We start from the raw sequence: 17,003 nt of genomic DNA, 5'->3' as shown, positions 1-17,003 counted from the left end.
CATATCAACCAGAGAACCATGGGCCACCTCCTACTTCTCTGCTTACAGGAGAAGTTACTGATCCACCCGATCTATTGTGTCCATTCCTTCTTTTGTTTTGCCGTACTGAATCAATTCTGGTTTCTTCTTCTGACTTCCGTCATCCACTGTATTGTCATCATGCACAGTGCTCAGGTGGACTACAGCCATCTCCTCCTCTGCACATAGCTCACCATGGCCATGTTGCCTTTGAATCCAAATTCAGAGCTATAAATACGTCTAGTTTATTCTGTTAAAGAGTTCCAACAATAGTCAGATTCTTCTCATGCAGCATCCCAGCAAGAGGGACACCCCTGAATAAGTTGTCCATTGTGATGTAATAATGTTATAATTTTCTAAAGTAACATTAGAACAATGGAAAAACAATACTTCCATGTGGCAGCTGTGCTGAGTTGCGAAATCTCTGAAACATGTCTCATAGTGGTATGCTAAATGGTGCGGTAAATGTGTGTGCGGAAAGTTGTTGAAGGAATACAAAATCTGTGTTTGTTCATAAAGTAAGAACGCAAAATAAAAATAGATTGTCCTGAATAAAATCCAGATATTTAGTGCAGGTTGGATTAGTAAATGATCAAAAATGTTTCCCTCAAAGATGTATCATAGAAATACTCACCAGTGAGTTCTTTAAACTGCCTCATTCAAGTTTGAACTTTAACAGGAAAACCTTTCTGAAGTTCTTGCTGTAAGCTTTGTGAGCACCTGAAGTGGTTTTTGAAGCCTTGCCTTCTAGCTCCCTTTTCTTTTTCCTCTTTCTTTTTTTAAACCATCATTTGCCACTGTGTTTGTGATTTTTGCCACATGAAAGGAATTCCTCCATACTGGGACGAATACTCGCATCACCTCAGGTGTCATGCCACCCTACTTTTAACTTTGTCATTTTTCCTATAACTTTGACTTTCTCTGAACTGAAGCAGTAAAGTCTCACCCTGCTTTCTAAGTGGTGATCTCGTTGATGTCCATAAAGGTTGATCTTCCTACCTTATCTCCTCAACATGGCGCACTTTCAACCTGTATTTAAACACAAGATGACATGCGTTTTATGGCTCTATTCTTATTTATCTGCTGAAACACAAGTATGTGGCATTTTGAGAAGTTTTGCGTCAAAGCAAAGTTTAAGAACCACAGAGTAAGAGCATCTAGCTAAAGTGAGCTCTCAGCTCTAACAACCTGGGCTGGTAGATGAAATGGCAGCTCTCATCTGTTACTACAGCAACAGGAGATTGCTTGTTTTCCACCTCATCTAGCCTTTTTTTGCACCTCAGTGCGGCACAGCTGAGCTTCGCCTTGATCCCAACAATGACCAGTTTGGTGTGCCGTTTTTCTCTTTCGCATGTAATGTTAAAAAATAATGAAACTCTTAGGAATTGCCATAATCTATGGAGCAGAAGGGCATATTGTTGCCATAAATCAATTTATTCTGAAAACTGGATTAGTGACACAGATCCTGGGTGGCCACCTTCAAGCACTTGATTATATGGATCCTCTTTGGTGGATCTGAGAATGTGTGCGCGTGAGTTTTTTAATGCTTCTTATACGTCTTATTAAATACCAATATATGCACGTAAAATGTACCTTTTCAACTCCACCATTGTGTTGATAGAAACTACCCTGTAGTTATCAACCCGAGATGTACTCAGTACTGTGCACAGGGGGATGGACATCAGGCTGCATAAAGGGTTCAGCATCAGGTCCTCAGCTATGGCATCAGTTTTGATGTACAAGTGTAAACTGATAAGAACACATGGATTAAAGTTCTCCGTACTGGGTACGGATTTCCGTCCTGGGGATTTTTTTGGGATATTTTTTTATGAGATCAGCGCAAATCCGACAAAAAATAGAGTTGTCGAACGGCGCCCACTGCAGTCAATCAGCTGTTGGCTGTGCACACACAGTAAAGTTCTCCTCTGGTTTTAGATGCACGTAACCTGACACCTAATAACTCAGCCTAGGCTGAGTTATGGTTCTGCGTCAAAACGACGCCGTGCCTACGGCGTGTGATTGGCTCTTTTCTACATTTATGTGTGTTTTTTTTTTATTTTGTTTTTTTGCACAATAGTTGTCCTTATCTCTTTGATTCACTGTGACTGGAAAAAGTCGGATAAACCATTCAGAAAAAGATCGCTAAATAGCGGTCGCGGGGGGTACTGCACCAGGGTTTCCGTTGTCCGGTAATTGCCGGACTTTGTCCGGTAAAATATGCCGAAGTCCGGTATTTTATAATCTCTCCGGTCAAAATGTCCGGTGAAAATACTCACTAAGGCTGCGGGACTAGGGACTAGAGTCCCCGGGAGTACCGCGGAGGGACACGCCGAGCCCCGGTGCCGGGAGGAAGCGCAGCTGCGGCGCCGACATCCACGTGTGCGTTGATTTATGGTTCCGCGTCGCACCGACGCAGAACTTACGGCGTAGGGTTCGCGGCGACGCGCACCCTACGCCAGACCCTACGGCGTAGGTTCTTCGTTGGTGTGACGCAGAACCATAATTCCGGCTTAAAAGTAAACAACATGCGCCGAAGTACCCGTGCATGACAGGCAGACACACACGGGGAGAAGAGACAATTTCTTTAATTTTTATTTTTTTTTTAAAACTTTATCCTTATGAACGCAATTGTTATATACGGTAGTCCAACTTTCCTTATTTTAATCAGAACACTTTCTTTTTTCCTCTTCGGCGTGGAGTAGTGGGCTTGGAGCGGCAGCCATCGATTAGTTTTTTCTTTTTAGATCCGAGGCTTTGCGTAGATGGCGGCTTCCGCAACTTTCAGGCGCTTTTTCTGCGCAAGCAAGCTTTATAGATGAGGCCCCAGGACTGTTACCGCAGTACCGCGCAGTAGTACTCTGTGCCGGGAGCCGGGAGGAAGCGGAGCTGCGGCGCCGACATCCACGTGTGCGTTGATTTATGGTTCCGCGTCGGACCGACGCAGAGCCTACGGCGTAGAGTACGCGTCGCTGCGTACCTTACGCCGTAGGTTACGCGCAAGCTTCTGCAATATTTATTTATTTTTTGAAGTTAACTCACAGGAATGGATTATAAATTTACGTTTTCAATCGCAACGGAAAGAAAGAAGGATATGATTACAACACGTAACAGGTATGGTCTACCTTGTAATCCAAACTTGCAACCTATCCTTCCCCCTGATGGTTGAAATGACTAAATTTAAACCACCGGGGGGGGGGGTGTCTGAAAACTTTCCGTCCTGGGATTTTTTTTTGCTTTAATCCCTGAGAACATTACCTGGATCATGAGCCTGATGAGACTTGGGCATGAACTGAAACTTGACTGGTTCAAAGAAGCGTAGAACTGTGAAGTCTTCATCTTAGGACATTTTCTGCGGGAGTGTAGTTTTTTTTTTTCATTTGAAAAAAACAAACTAACTAGTAAAGGGTGACAACACCTTATAAATGTGTTGGCAGTAAAGTTGCATGGGATAGTGTGATATCTGCTTTATATATCTGGTACGTTTTTGGATTTCCATTTCTCCATTTTGGGTGATGTCACACCACAGCAAACTGCAGCTAACCTAAATGAGAAGTTTTGAGAGAGAGGTTTACCAGTCTGAGGTAGAGATGCACCGATCGATCGGCCCCCGATCGGGATCGGGCCGATAACGGCCCTATCGGTTTTGATCGGAGATCGGAAAATAATAGTTCAGAGCGGCCGATCTGATGACGTTTACAACAACAAACCCCCGCCCCTGCGGGCGTTCCCGCATCTCAGACCGAGCGGCCCTGAGGAGGCTTCGGCCTCGCCGGTGCAGGAGTTTTACAATGTCTGAAAAGTACAACAAATTTGCAGTTTGCAAAGTGTGTCCAAAGGAGATACCATGAGGAGGAATGTTACAAAAGAATTTCAACACAACAAAGCTGATAAGACATTTGAAAGTTCTTCAGATGGACTATATTGAGTTTTCAAAGTTGGCTGCAGCAGAAAAAAGGACGAAAAAAAAAGGAGCGTGCAATAACGCGCTCAGCTGCAACACCTGTAACAGAGACTTATAAACGACAGGAAGAAAAATAAAGAACTACATCGTAAGGTAATGAATTCATATGCTTTGCTCATCAACCGCTTTCAGTTGTAGAAGAGATCGAGTTTAAACACTTTTGCAGCTTGGATCCGCGGTGCGCGCTGCTGCGTCGTAAATATTTCACTGATGAAATCCCGTTGGAGTTTTACCAGAATATACACAGTCCAAAGCCTCATGCAGGACGACAGTCGTGTCGGTCGCTTCACGAGTGACATGTGGAGTTCTAGTGTGAAGAGTTTTGCTTCACTCACAAGAGTTTCCTCATACCGCTAAAGCTTTCACAAAGCTTAATAATTCATAATTAATTTTTATTTTAAGATTGAATTCCTCTTTCCACAGGAAAACTAAGGTTTATAGTTTGCAACTTCTGTCTTTTAGAGAGTGACATGTCTGCTGTTTCTGTGTTGGTCACATGTACATAATTATTACCACAGGAAAACTGAAGCCACTAAACTACACTTACTCTTTATAAGCCGAGTTTACAAATAATCTCCTAATTTTGATACCTAATAATACAATGTCAGTGTCATGTATATGAGACAACAATATTGGCAAATTTATGGATTTCACGCTGTGATCGGTGATCGGCAAAATCGGGATCGGCCGATACTGGTTTTCAAGATCGGTGATCGGTGATCGGCCCTCATAATCCTGATAGGTGCATCTCTAGTCTGAGGTTAAGTTTTTGCTTTCCCATGGACAGTTCCCCCAATAAGTTTAATTAAATCATCATGGGTTAAAGTTGTACAACTGAGATGATGATGATGATGATGATGATGATAACTGATCGTCTTGCCATTTTGTGTATAGCTTTTGCCTGAGAAAATGACAGTTCCTTCTACTAAATCCAACCAAAATGCACACTTTACCAGGATCTGACGGTAGGACTGGTGAAAGGAACTGACTGAATAACAAACACAAGAAAACACTTCTTGGGTCCACTGCCCGTGGCGCTGCCCAACAGGTTGATGGCAGTAGTGCATTAGGATGCTGCCTTGTCAGTAAATATTGGAAATTGGCATTTCCTCTGGGTGATGCGTCCAGAAAGGTCAGTGCTGGCTGGCGGCAGCTCAGAGGCGCTGCCTGTCTCTGCTCTGTGTAATGGAATTCAGGGAAACTCCATGACATTTGCAATGATGAGACCTGACCATACTGTTCATCATTTATTTCATATATTTTACTTCACACATAGGACTATGAGAGAGTTTTGTTCAACATTCTGCTCTGTTGTTGTAGTAGTTATTTTTTCCCCCCTTGGGTGGAAACACTGCACATTTTTGCTTTTGTTAACCCTCTTTTTAACAGCTCAGACTGAAAATGTAAAAGAACTGGTGCACAACCCAATTTATCGTAGCAAACTTCATCCAAAAGCCCTTGGATCAAGCAATGAGAGAGCAGGAATCCCTGACATTCCTGTCTGTGCTATTTCCTCCTTTTTTGAGAGATGGTGACTCACCTTTTTTATATTTTATTCTCCTTGAAAACAATCCAATGTACCCATTTCTGGTTTTCCATCTCTAACTGGCCCCACAGGCCTGTCCTGTAAAATTAGGCCTGAAGGACACTTTACAGTTGCACTTAGATAATTTAAAAGTAAAAAGAGGCGGTGAAGGTAGCTGGTGAGATACTGTTGCTTCTAAACAATTAAATTATGTCAAACACGCACACAAATTTGGTTTGCCTCACCAAAAACAATCCAAGGTGTTCTCCTTTCCGTCTTGGGTGCAGCTTAAGTATTCACATGTCACCGTCGCAGCAGACTTGCAGAGTTTCCTGAGTGCTGAGGGAAGCCAGCAGCTGAGCTGAGTATAAGCACAAGTGATGCTTTCACAGTGCCCTGCTCTCCACCGTCTGAATACTTCCCCAAGCCCTCATTAGCATGGCTGCTGCATTCAGCCTCATCCAAGATCTCTGCGATTTCATGTGTGTCTCTGTGCGCGCACACTTTGATGCGCTGGCTGTCTCTGTCTGACTTAAACACTCCTTCCAACTTCACTTGAATCCTCCTGTCTGCATTCTTTTTTCCCCCAAGTTGGATTTCTCCCTGATTTACTCCTCCACACTCTTCCCCCTCTGGCTCACTTTTCACTCCTGTCTTTTCTCCTGATTTTTCTCTGGTTATTTTGTTGTTTTTAACTCTTATGTTTTCCCCACTTACCCTGTCCAGCAGCGATGTGTTAGTCCAGTACTGTAAGACGATCATCCCCTTCTTCTCTCCTTTACCTCAACTCCTCTTGCACATCTTTCTTTAAGCCCTTGTGATGCAAACACTTTCCAAAACCTGGCAATTTGTATTTTTTTTTATTTGTATTTTTTTATGGTTTAACATTTTAAATACAGGCCTCTGAAAAAGGACAGTTATATTTAGGATATCAAAATTGACCATCAGCTCTTACATCTCTCTCCTTATCAGCTTCTCCTATTTATTATATGACATTTTATTAGAACTATTTGTTTTTGCGACTTTCCTTCCTTTATTATAGGACGAGATATTTGAATGCGTTGAAAGAGTGTGCAAGTTGTATTTTTGGTGTCTTTACACTGCTACAACGGGCCTGATTTATGACGACTGTCTGCGTGCAGTCGTGCTGGAAGGGCTACTTTCTAAAGTCATGCATGGCTGTATATCTGGGAGTGAGTTTGCAGCATCCAGCAGAGCTCTCTGTTATTCCACTAGGGTTACAAATGCGCTCAGTAGGATTAGAGGCACCATAAGTCATATTTAGTTTGAAGTGTCCAAAAATTCATGATCTGTTTCTTGGTCCACCCTTTGCATAGAGAAAATGACTCTTTTGTCACCTACTTAAGCAGCTGTAATGACTGCTCCTAAAAAGTGGAAAATGTTGTGGTGCTGCCTGCGTATTATTTGCACACTAGTTAAAAGACAGACAGCTTAATTTTTCTCGGGAGACACACAAACACTCATTGATGCCCAGATTTTACAGTACTGATCCCCTCTGGTTCATTCCTGTGGAGTTTCCATCAATTAAAAGATTGGCTGCTGTTAAGTTGCTTTCACCTTTTCCCTGTACGCTGTGTTAACAGGCCCCCACCCCCTCTCCACCCCCTCTCTTCAGAGAGCCAAGCCCCTGAAAATAGTGGTGTTTTTAGTCAGCTTACTCGCTCACATGGTCGCTCACGGTTCTTTATACACTGTGTTTAGTGGGTGATGTGGAAAGCTGTCAGCCGCTGCTTTGTAGTCGTCAGTCTGTTGATCATTGCTGATAAACCATTTGTGACTGGGGTCACTCCGGTCTGATGTAACGTGTCAGAGCCTCCATGAAAGTGTTTACATCCTTCAGTTGATGAGCAGCTGAGAGGAGGACCGTGGCCTAATTAGTGTGTTGGCAGGAGGCTTGTTCAGCAAACCAGGAAATGGCGTTCCAAGATAGAGCCCAAGTCTAATTGTAATTGAATAACATGATTCAAAGATATTGGCAGTGCCAAAAATGCATTTGTGGGCCTTTTCAGTCTTCTGCTTTGCAGAGAATTTTAGGATCATTTGGGGTCTTTCATTTAGTTTCTCACACAGAAGTGAGTTTTGTGTTCCTCGCTGTATTTTGGAAATGTGTGTTAGCAAAGAAAGTCCCTCTTTAAATGTGGTATTGAACCTGTGGTGTGTGTTTTTCCTTTTGTGTGACTGTTGTTTTTTTTAATATCTTTCCATCAGAATTAATTGCACTCACAAGCCCCTTTCATAAAAGGCGATGCACTCATTATATTGCTCTCCAAGTGTGTACTTGGAAATGGCACGTCGCCATCGTTAAAGCCGAGGCGTGACTTCTGAGGCACCATGTCTTGTTTTTTCCCTCTAGCACACAAACATTAATTCAGCCCTGTGACCCTCTACTTTGCTGAGGTGCAAACACTTCGACCCCCATTCCAACGTTTATGTTGCAAACACAAGGGTGAAGCACAACATTCCCACCACGAGCAGTCGGTGTTAAAAGGGCGGCTGAAGCCAATCGGAGGGTTTCTTCAGCTCTAGCTGTTCATCTGCATTGTCAAACCCACACTTGCACTACAGACAGATGGGAAGATTTTATAAACCATTCGTCGGTGGGGATTTAAAAAAAAAAAAAACAACAAAAAAAAAAACAGCTCAATTTCTACTTTCATGTATTGTTTGCAGAAAGACTTCACACTGAATTATTTCAAACACCAGGTGATTGACAGCAGTGTTTGGCTTGCAGTCGAATTTGCCTTGTGTGGGAAGTGATGTTTTATATTTGTGAAGAGGAGTTAGGTTGTGGGTGCACGTTGGGCATTTTGACTCTGGTTGTGCATCAATCAGGGGTCTCGATCTCGTTTAGTGATCTTGATAAAATGTGAAATCACTTGACGGAAATATTCTCTTTAATTCACGCACGCAAAAGCAGCAAAGATGGAGTCAACGTATCTGCTTGAAATGTGTAGTGTTTTAAACCATCATGTTTGTGCTCATGTATGAGGACGTGCTGAATTTGAACATGTGTGCGTTGTTTGTTCCCCAGTGCCCGGACTCCACCTGTAAGCAGGACCTGCTGGCCTACCTGCAGAGAATCGCCTTGTATTGCCACCAGCTCAACATCTGCAGCAAAGTCAAGGCTGAAGTTCAAAACCTGGGAGGAGAGCTGGTTGTCTCAGGGGTATGTCCTTTTCCTTTTTAGATGTCACATATTGTTCAGAAATAATCTTTATTTGAGGAAAAACTTTCCGCCCTAAAATGATGGATATGAAAAGCTTTAAAAAGGTGTAGTTGATAAGGTACTTTTGTAAAAAGCTGGTAAACTTAGAGATAGTGTAAATAGTGCCTGTTTTAAAAGAAGTCAAACATTAAGGTTTTTCCTTTTAAAGCTTCACATGTTGAATTTAGCTGAGAAGTAATTAACGTAAACAGCCATGTTTGTTCCTTGTGAATTCTCCACAGGAGCCTTAAATTCCCAGCTTAAAGGACTAAATTAATAGAATACACTGGTTGCTCTCCAAAGTATTATATATTGTTGCCCAAATAAATTAAAAATAGGAGACCTTGAAGACTTTGGCTGTTGGTAGAGATAACAGATTAATTATTTGCACAGCAATTTAGGTCGTGTTTAAAATTGAATGCCGACAACCAAATTAATGCGATTTGTGTGGAAATGTTTCCCTACGTTTTTACTACCTAACAGCACTGTTTAAGACACATTTACACACACTTCTTTAAGCATTAATTAAGCACTTACTTACCAGTTTAAAATAATTAAACTATGTGACACCGGAGTGCAGCAAATAATGAATTTCCCCCCTCCTTTCTGAAGAGTTGAAACAAGTGTATTTCAACACGTCACAAGTGTTGCTAATGTCTCTGGGGTTATTTAAGTGTGCATATTAAATAAGTGTGACCTTTTTACATATTTTGAAATTCTGCACACCCATTTGTTTCCCAGACAAGGAACTGGTCATTAATTCTCCAGTAAACACAGTGAAGATTTGATTTTCCCAGAAAACCTGCTGCACAAAGTCAGAAGAACATTAGAGGGACTGGTGCTGCTTACTAGGGCTGAACGATTTTTGAAAATAATCTAATTGCGATTTTTTTCCTCAATATTGCATTTGCGATTTAATATGCGATTATTTTTCAAGGTCCTGTTCTCATGTATTTTTCAACTACACAAGCAATAAATCAGTCTGTTTTATAATAAACAATGTCAGATTTATTTAAAGCACAGATTACAACAATAAAGAAAACAAATCTTAGGCTTTACCTCTTTAACACGTCTACACACGTCTGTACACATGTCATGTGTTATGGATCGTTCTCTCTGAACCCAATCGCACGACACCAAACCGGGTTAAACTTTAGCCAAAACCAGGCGTAGTTTAATAGAAAAACACATAAAAAAACTCCCAAAGGGAACAAAAAAACCTTCCTCGCAGGAAACTCAGAACTTCTTCACAAGTAACTCAAACATCTCAGGGAGAAAAAAAACAACAGTAAACTAACCAACAAAGCTCAGAGTTAACAAAACGAACCAGCAATGAACAACTGGCAGCCCCGCTGTTTAACCTCCTGATGAGCTGACGAGCTGCAGGTTCAGGCTCACAGCGCGACTGTCCGCCGGTGCGCGCCCGGCTCGTGCTCGTCGCCACGTGCAGCTCCTCGCCACGCTGACTCCGCGCTCATATTTTTCCTCCACAGCCCGCTCCCAGCGCGAGCTATGAAGGAAAGCCCAGCCCGGCCGAGCCCCAACACTGAGGCCATGGTAGATTTAGGTTACACGGCACTGTTGACTTTTTTTTCTCTGCCGGCTCTGCTCTTCCCGCTCTGCTCACTCGCACATTACGTGACCAGATCACGTGACTGGTCAAATATCAGCCTTTGCGGTTAGAAAATCTCGTTTTATCAAATCGCGATATTATCGCAAATGTAATTAATCGTTCAGCCCTACTGCTTACCTCCCACATAATGCTCAGTGGGGTAATTTAAAATAACTGGCTTTGTTTTCAGTTTGAGACCAGGCTAACTGTGTCTCCTCTTTTTCAGTTGGACAGCGCCATGTCTCTGATTCAAGCCGCAAAGAACCTGATGAACGCCGTGGTGTCCACCGTCAAGGCCTCCTACGTCGCCTCCACCAAGTACCAAAAGAACAAAGGCATGGAGGCCCTGAACATGCCAGCAGTCTCATGGAAAATGAAAGCTCCTGAGAAGAAGCCTCTGGTGAAGAGAGAGAAGCAGGATGACGGGCAGGCCAGAGTCAAGAGATCCTCTCACAAGAAGCACGTCAGCCCGGTGCAGGCTCTGAGCGAGTTCAAGGCCATGGATAGTATCTAGACACACCGCGCTGTCGTCTCAAGAGCAATGAGTTTAGAATAGACTCGTCATCGTATCAAAGAGAAACCCGTCTTCTGTCTGTCCAGGGATGGGTTGTGTGGTCCTTTATATTCCTACACTTCTTCATTCCTCTTGCGTACATTTGGATTTGCTATAATAACTCTTTTGTAGAAAATACAGAGAGAGAAATCAACTGGATCAACGGGCTTCTTTTCTTTCATGTATATGAGAGGAATACTGGATTTAATAGATATAGATGGCTTTTGATTGCTTCCCATTCTAACCAGTTTTTAAAGTAAAACTATTGTTTTATTTTGGCAAACTATTTTCTACAGATATCAACTATGCAAAATGTATTTTCCTTTTCTTTTTTTTTTTGATAAATGAAACAATAGTTAGTTATTCCTGAGGTGCTGGGATAACTGGTCAGAAAATAGCATGTTTTGGTTCAATCTTAACAAGCCAGACTGAAATTGCTTCCATGCCTTTAAAAAGTTTATAAGTTAAAACAGACTAATATTAGTTTCAGTTTTGTACTGATTTTGCATTTGGGCTGTTAAATGTTTTTTCTTTGTAAGTTCACCATTTAAAATCCTGTTCACCAAACCAAAGGTTAGACTGTTTGTCTGGTTTGTTTAGCAAATAATGTATTTGCTCAAAAACGACCTAAAAGGCTCACACATCATCTAGGTTAGACACTTTGTAAACTGGTCCAAACTCCCGTGTGTCAGGGAGAGCCCAGACTGCGTGACGGTTCTACCCAAAACATCAATGAGACCAAACACCTCCACATTCTGAATGCGCCTGATTGAGTGGATCAATATATTTTCTTTGTATCTGAGTTTTGCAGCGACTTCTGCTTGCTTACTTAACGTTTGCATTTCTCCACCCTTGAGTTTGAACATTACGTTTTTTTTTTTTTAATTTTGGAGCTTTAAAAATGAAAGTTTTTTTCAGTTTTTTAAAATGTAATTGAAATAAGACCAGTGAGGTGCATTCGGTCTCAATTTTCCAGTCGTGAATAGGTGCACGTGCTCTACACTGATGCATTGATGTACAAGAAGGCTTCCTGCTTGTTTGATCGGGGAGATGAAACTTTGTTTTGCACACGTAACATCTGTGAACTCGAGCAGGATGAGCATGGATGGTTATTTCATAGAGTATTCTGAGTCATTTTCAGTGTGCCTCCCCCTTCCCTTTTGCTGTATCGTTTGATTTAAATCTCTTGTGATATAAAACTACTTTGCTGTGGATGTTTTTTTTGTTTTTTTTTATTGAGAGCTTACTTATTAGTGCACACTTGTATTAATTTGCCTGATTTACAGTATATCTTAAATAAACAATTAAATTCAGTCCACTCTACTGAGTTATTTTTAAATTGTATATAAAAGTTGACTGCTAAATTTTTGCCTCTCTCTCGTAGCAATGCTTTCTTTCTTGTATTTCTTTTTATACCTGATTCAGTTTTTTGCATTTTATCTAGAATATGAAAGCCCTTGAGTAAGGTGTACCACACTAACATGAAGCAGTGCATAATTACCTCTTGTATAGACGCTTTCTTTGTTATTGACTTGAGGGTTACATTCATTATGATGTTTGTAGGTTTGTAGGTTAACACGTTATTTAAAGCTTTTAAAATCCAATGCTTCATTTAGTCTTGAGGTGACAACGTTTCACTCAGATTCAAAGGAGAGGCTATAATACATTTTTGACTCCTGTCTATTTACACATTGGTCAATCCTCGCAGGGAAAAAGAACCACATTAACCCTATAATTTCCAGATGTATCATATTTGATACATGAATTTCTAAAACCTCCATCACCCCCATAATCAAAACAAAATGGTGTATCCAAGGTGAGATGGTCAGAATGTGATTAATTTTCATAAACAGGGATGAAAATCTGGAGTGAAAAAGCTTACAGGATATAGTTTTACGAGTGTTTTCTGCTCTGGTTTACACACATTCAACTCATTCAACATGTTCCAGAACTCGTACGAATGTTCATTGTTAATCCTTGTGGAAGATTTACTCTGCTACAGCGGCGTCAGAAATCATCTTCTATACAGTACACAGGGCTTATTTTATTTTTTGCAGATTAAGTTAATTTTTTGCATGATAGTTTATCTGTTAAGGTACATGTCTCAGTCTGTCAGATGTATGTCAGAGGGAAGAGTTGTATTTCCTTTGGTGGTTTTTTTTTTTTCAGCCAAACACGGTAGTGTGACTGACCTCGGTTGTCCAATATTGTCCTTAACCTGGATAACGTCCTCCCTATGACAGCATCGATGGAGAGCAGTTGAACCCAGAATTGTTGGCTTTAGTATTCAAAGCTGCAGGAACTGTAAGCATCAAGGAATGCACAGCTAGATTAATAGATTCACTCAATCTCTCTACTGAAATGTGTGTCTAAATTAGATGTTTTGGGTCCTCCCCGCTGGGAGGTCTTGCTGAATTCTCTGTTGCCAAAATATTACAGGACATGCTGAGACGTCTGATGTCCATTTCGTAGCAGGGCAGCTACACAACATTGGATAAAATCCTGATATGCACTCTCCTTCCTCCTTAATCGTTGCACCTTGTTTGTGTGTTTGAGTACCAGATTGGACCCCTCACATTTACATATTTGTGGCGTAGATTCAACAAGGTATTTAAAACATTCCTCAGAGATCTTCAACATGATATCGACATGATGGCATGACCCGGTTGCTGCGGGTCTGGAGGCAAATCTAAGTACCGTGACCTCATAGTTTTTTTCAAGAACCAGTTTGAGATTATTTCAGATTGGTGACATCAGAATCAACTTTATTGGCCAAGTTTGAACATTGCCCAACAAGGAATTTGACTCCGGTTATTTCGCTCACTGTACCCAGATTTAAAAGTAGCAACAGCAAATAACAAATGTACGGTAAATAAACAATGTGGCACTTCTTAACATATATACAATTAAAAAAAGTGAAAGGTGCAGCAGTACTGAGGTAGACATGGTAATAGCTCTTAACAAATATACATTTTTTTTTAAAGTGAGAGGTGCAGCAGAATGAGGTAGATATGATAGATTATTGGGAGGTGCGTTGTTGCAGCATATTGCACGGTGATTGATTCTCTCAGACTCTGAGTGTTGAGAGTTCATCAGAGCAACAGCTTGGGGGAAGAAACTGGAGAAAGGAAACTGTGTCTGGAGCAGGGGTCGGCAACCCAAAATGTTGGAAGAGCCATATTGGACTAAAAAAACAAATATGTCTGGAGCTGCAAAAAAAGTCTTGTATAAACCTTAGAATGAAGGCAACACATGCTGCATGTATCTATATTAGTTATAACTGGGGGAAGATTTTTTTTTCATTATGCAGTTCGAGAAAAAAGTCAAATGTTGAGAAAAAATCAAATGTTGAGAAAAACGTTGAAATGTCGAGAAAAAAGTCGAGATGTTGAGAAAAAAGTCGAGGAAACAGTCAAAATTTCGTGAAAAAAGTCGAAATGTTGAGAAAAAAAGTCGAAATATCGAGAAAAAAGTCGAAAAGTTGAGAAAAAAGTCGAGGAAATAGTCAAAATTTCGTGAAAAAAGTCGAAATGTTGAGAAAAACGTTGAAATGTCGAGAACAAAGTCGAAATGTTGAGAAAAAAGTCGAGGAAATAGTCAAAATTTCGTGAAAAAAGTCGAAATGTTGAGAAAAAAAGTCGAAATGTCGAGAAAAAAGTCGAAAAGTTGAGAAAAAAGTCAAAATTTCGAGAAAAAAGTCAAAATGTCGAGATTAAAAAGGAAAGGAAAAAGGAATAAAAAAAACAAGAAAAGAAAAAAAGGAGAAAAAAAACAAGAAAGAAAGGAAAAAAATTAAAAAGAAAAAAAAGGTCAAACATTTTTTAAAAAGCTCCAGGGAGCCACTACGGCAGCGCTCCAGAACCGCGGGTTGCTGAGCCCTGGTCTGGAGGTTTTGGCGTACAGTTCTCTGTAGTTCTGTCCAGAGGGCAGGAGTTCAAACAGACTGTGTCCTGGGTGTGAGGGGTCTGCAGAGAGGCTACCTGCCCGTTTCCTGGTCCTGGATCGGTACAGGTCCTGGATAGATGGGAGGTTAGTCCCAATTATCGTCTGCAATGGCGCATTATCCAACCGGAAGCCTTGGGAGGACTGTGGTCATAAAGCTATGGACCTCAGCAGCTGCAGCAGCAAAGCCCAGGTCTGCTGTGGAATCTAAATGATGCTCAACTGTAACTAAAGGGACTAAATTAATTTATAGATAAAAGATTAAAAATGCAAATTATATTTGACTAAAATGCAGTTATTTGTCTCATTACCTGATCGTCAACTATTTTCAATCAAATAAAGTCAGTAAATTATTTAACTTTCTTGTTGATTTACATTGTGAACAGCAGGACAACTTTTTTTCTTGTCTTTTGCAACCAGGGTTGCACAACTAGAACTGCAGAAGGACCTGCTTACTAATATCCACATTCATTATTGTATATAGAATTTCAAAATATAAATCTTCCGCTTCATCTCAAAGCATGCCCTCACTTACAATTATGAGAAATCTTATTAAAAGTAAATCTGCTCCCTGCAGTGTTAATACATCCAGGGTAGTTTTAATTAGACTGCCTGTAGGAAGAAGCCGTAAAGTTTGAACTTGCTACAGCTTCACACATCACATAATAGTAATAATAAATCTCACATCTATTTCGGTAAGTGATGAAGTTGCCTTTGGCGTGGGCTGGCAGAGTTACAGTAAATGTAGAAAAAAAAATTACAACAAAAAACACCTAGGTAGAACCAAGGCAATGTAATTGGACAATAAAAAATTCTGTCTTGACAGCCAAATAATGTTGGGGTCTGTTAAGCAGAAAGTGGGGTCATGAGAGGCAAAGCTCAGGTGAAGCAAATCTCTTTAACTATGTCTAAGTTCTATTATATGTTGCAGGAAGTGGTACCACTGAAAGCTGCTCACACAATACAATGGAAGCAGCACACGACATGGAATATAGTTGCTTAAAATGGTACTACTCGTCCCCGTCCTGCTCTGTGGACTGATTTGCCTCAGGTGGAGCCGTCCAGTCTCATGTGGTGCTGATTACTACTCAGGAAATGATTATAAGCGAACCCTTGAAGACATCCTCTAAGGAAGATTGACATCAATTCCAGACACTTACCTTTTCTTTTTTTTCTCCAGTTTGTCTCCAGCAAACTCATTAACACAAGCTGGGAAGAACATTTTCCGATCAAACAAAAGCTAGATTAACTAGGGACAATAAGTAGGAGGCACTCTGACACCATGTTTGGTTAATGCCACTAAATAGTGATTATCATCACAGCGGTTGTTATTAGTTGTCTGGCTATTTAGTTACTTAACCTGTGCCATGTAATCATGGATAACAAGTGATGTTTTCTTTGTTGTTGTGGCAATGTAACAACGATGTGAAGCCCTGTTGTCATAATAGTGAGTATAGTGTTCAAAATATAGACGCTATCCATCAATTATCTGAAAGGGTCTGGTATGCAACATGTACATGACATTAGTGCTGTCAAGCCATTAAAAAAACATGACATACAATACACTTAAACGCTAGAGGTGCTAGGGTAGGTTGATGAATATATCATCACTATTAGTAATAGTGCGGTCGGGGAGGCAGGTGAGGCAGAGCCTCACCTGTCATCATGACAAGTAAAAAAATAAATAATTATAACATCAAATTTATATTAATATTTGTCCACTGATCTTTATGTATGACTAAATTCGAAAATTCTTTATAGTCAAAATTGCTGAATTTGCCTATTTCCTGTTCAAATACAGGGCTGAAACGTTTTTTTTTTTTATTGAACACAATTTATAAACAAGAAAAACACATTTTATACAAACTGCTAGTAGAGGAAATATAAAAATAAGAAAATAAAACATTTGGGAGTTATCATGAACAAGAGACATATAAACAAAAAATAAGATAGACAAGTAAAGTTAATACAAAGGAACAGTAAGGCATTTTAAAGCAAATAGCATCGACATTTCAGAAAGACTTAAAAAGATACTTAAAATAAAAGATACTTTGATATATCGGTTAATAATTTTTTTGCAGAGTTATTTGACTTAATATTTTTTATAGAAACCAAAATTTTACTCCACTTACAACAGTGTATGTGATATTTAGCCAGTAAGAGAAT

General features: G+C 40.4%; 1 protein-coding gene across 2 annotated transcripts in view; it reads left to right on the top strand.

Annotated features, from left to right (window-relative positions):
* The window catches only part of ctnna1 (catenin (cadherin-associated protein), alpha 1), an 84,912-nt gene extending 72,704 nt beyond the window's left edge, over window positions 1-12,208 (top strand). For both annotated transcript variants that reach the window (XM_061724968.1, XM_061724966.1), the window contains exons 17-18: window positions 8,557-8,691; window positions 10,569-12,208. In XM_061724968.1, coding sequence (XP_061580952.1) covers window positions 8,557-8,691; window positions 10,569-10,856 — 423 coding nt within the window. In that variant the 3' untranslated portion in view covers window positions 10,857-12,208. The remainder of the gene's footprint in view (window positions 1-8,556; window positions 8,692-10,568) is intronic.
* Window positions 12,209-17,003: the final 4,795 nt, after the last annotated feature.

Source organism: Cololabis saira, chromosome 7 (assembly GCF_033807715.1).
Source record: "Cololabis saira isolate AMF1-May2022 chromosome 7, fColSai1.1, whole genome shotgun sequence".
NCBI lineage: Eukaryota > Metazoa > Chordata > Actinopteri > Beloniformes > Belonidae > Cololabis > Cololabis saira.
The sequence above is the reverse complement of the archived record's forward strand: the minus strand, read 5'-3'. Positions and strand labels throughout refer to the sequence as shown.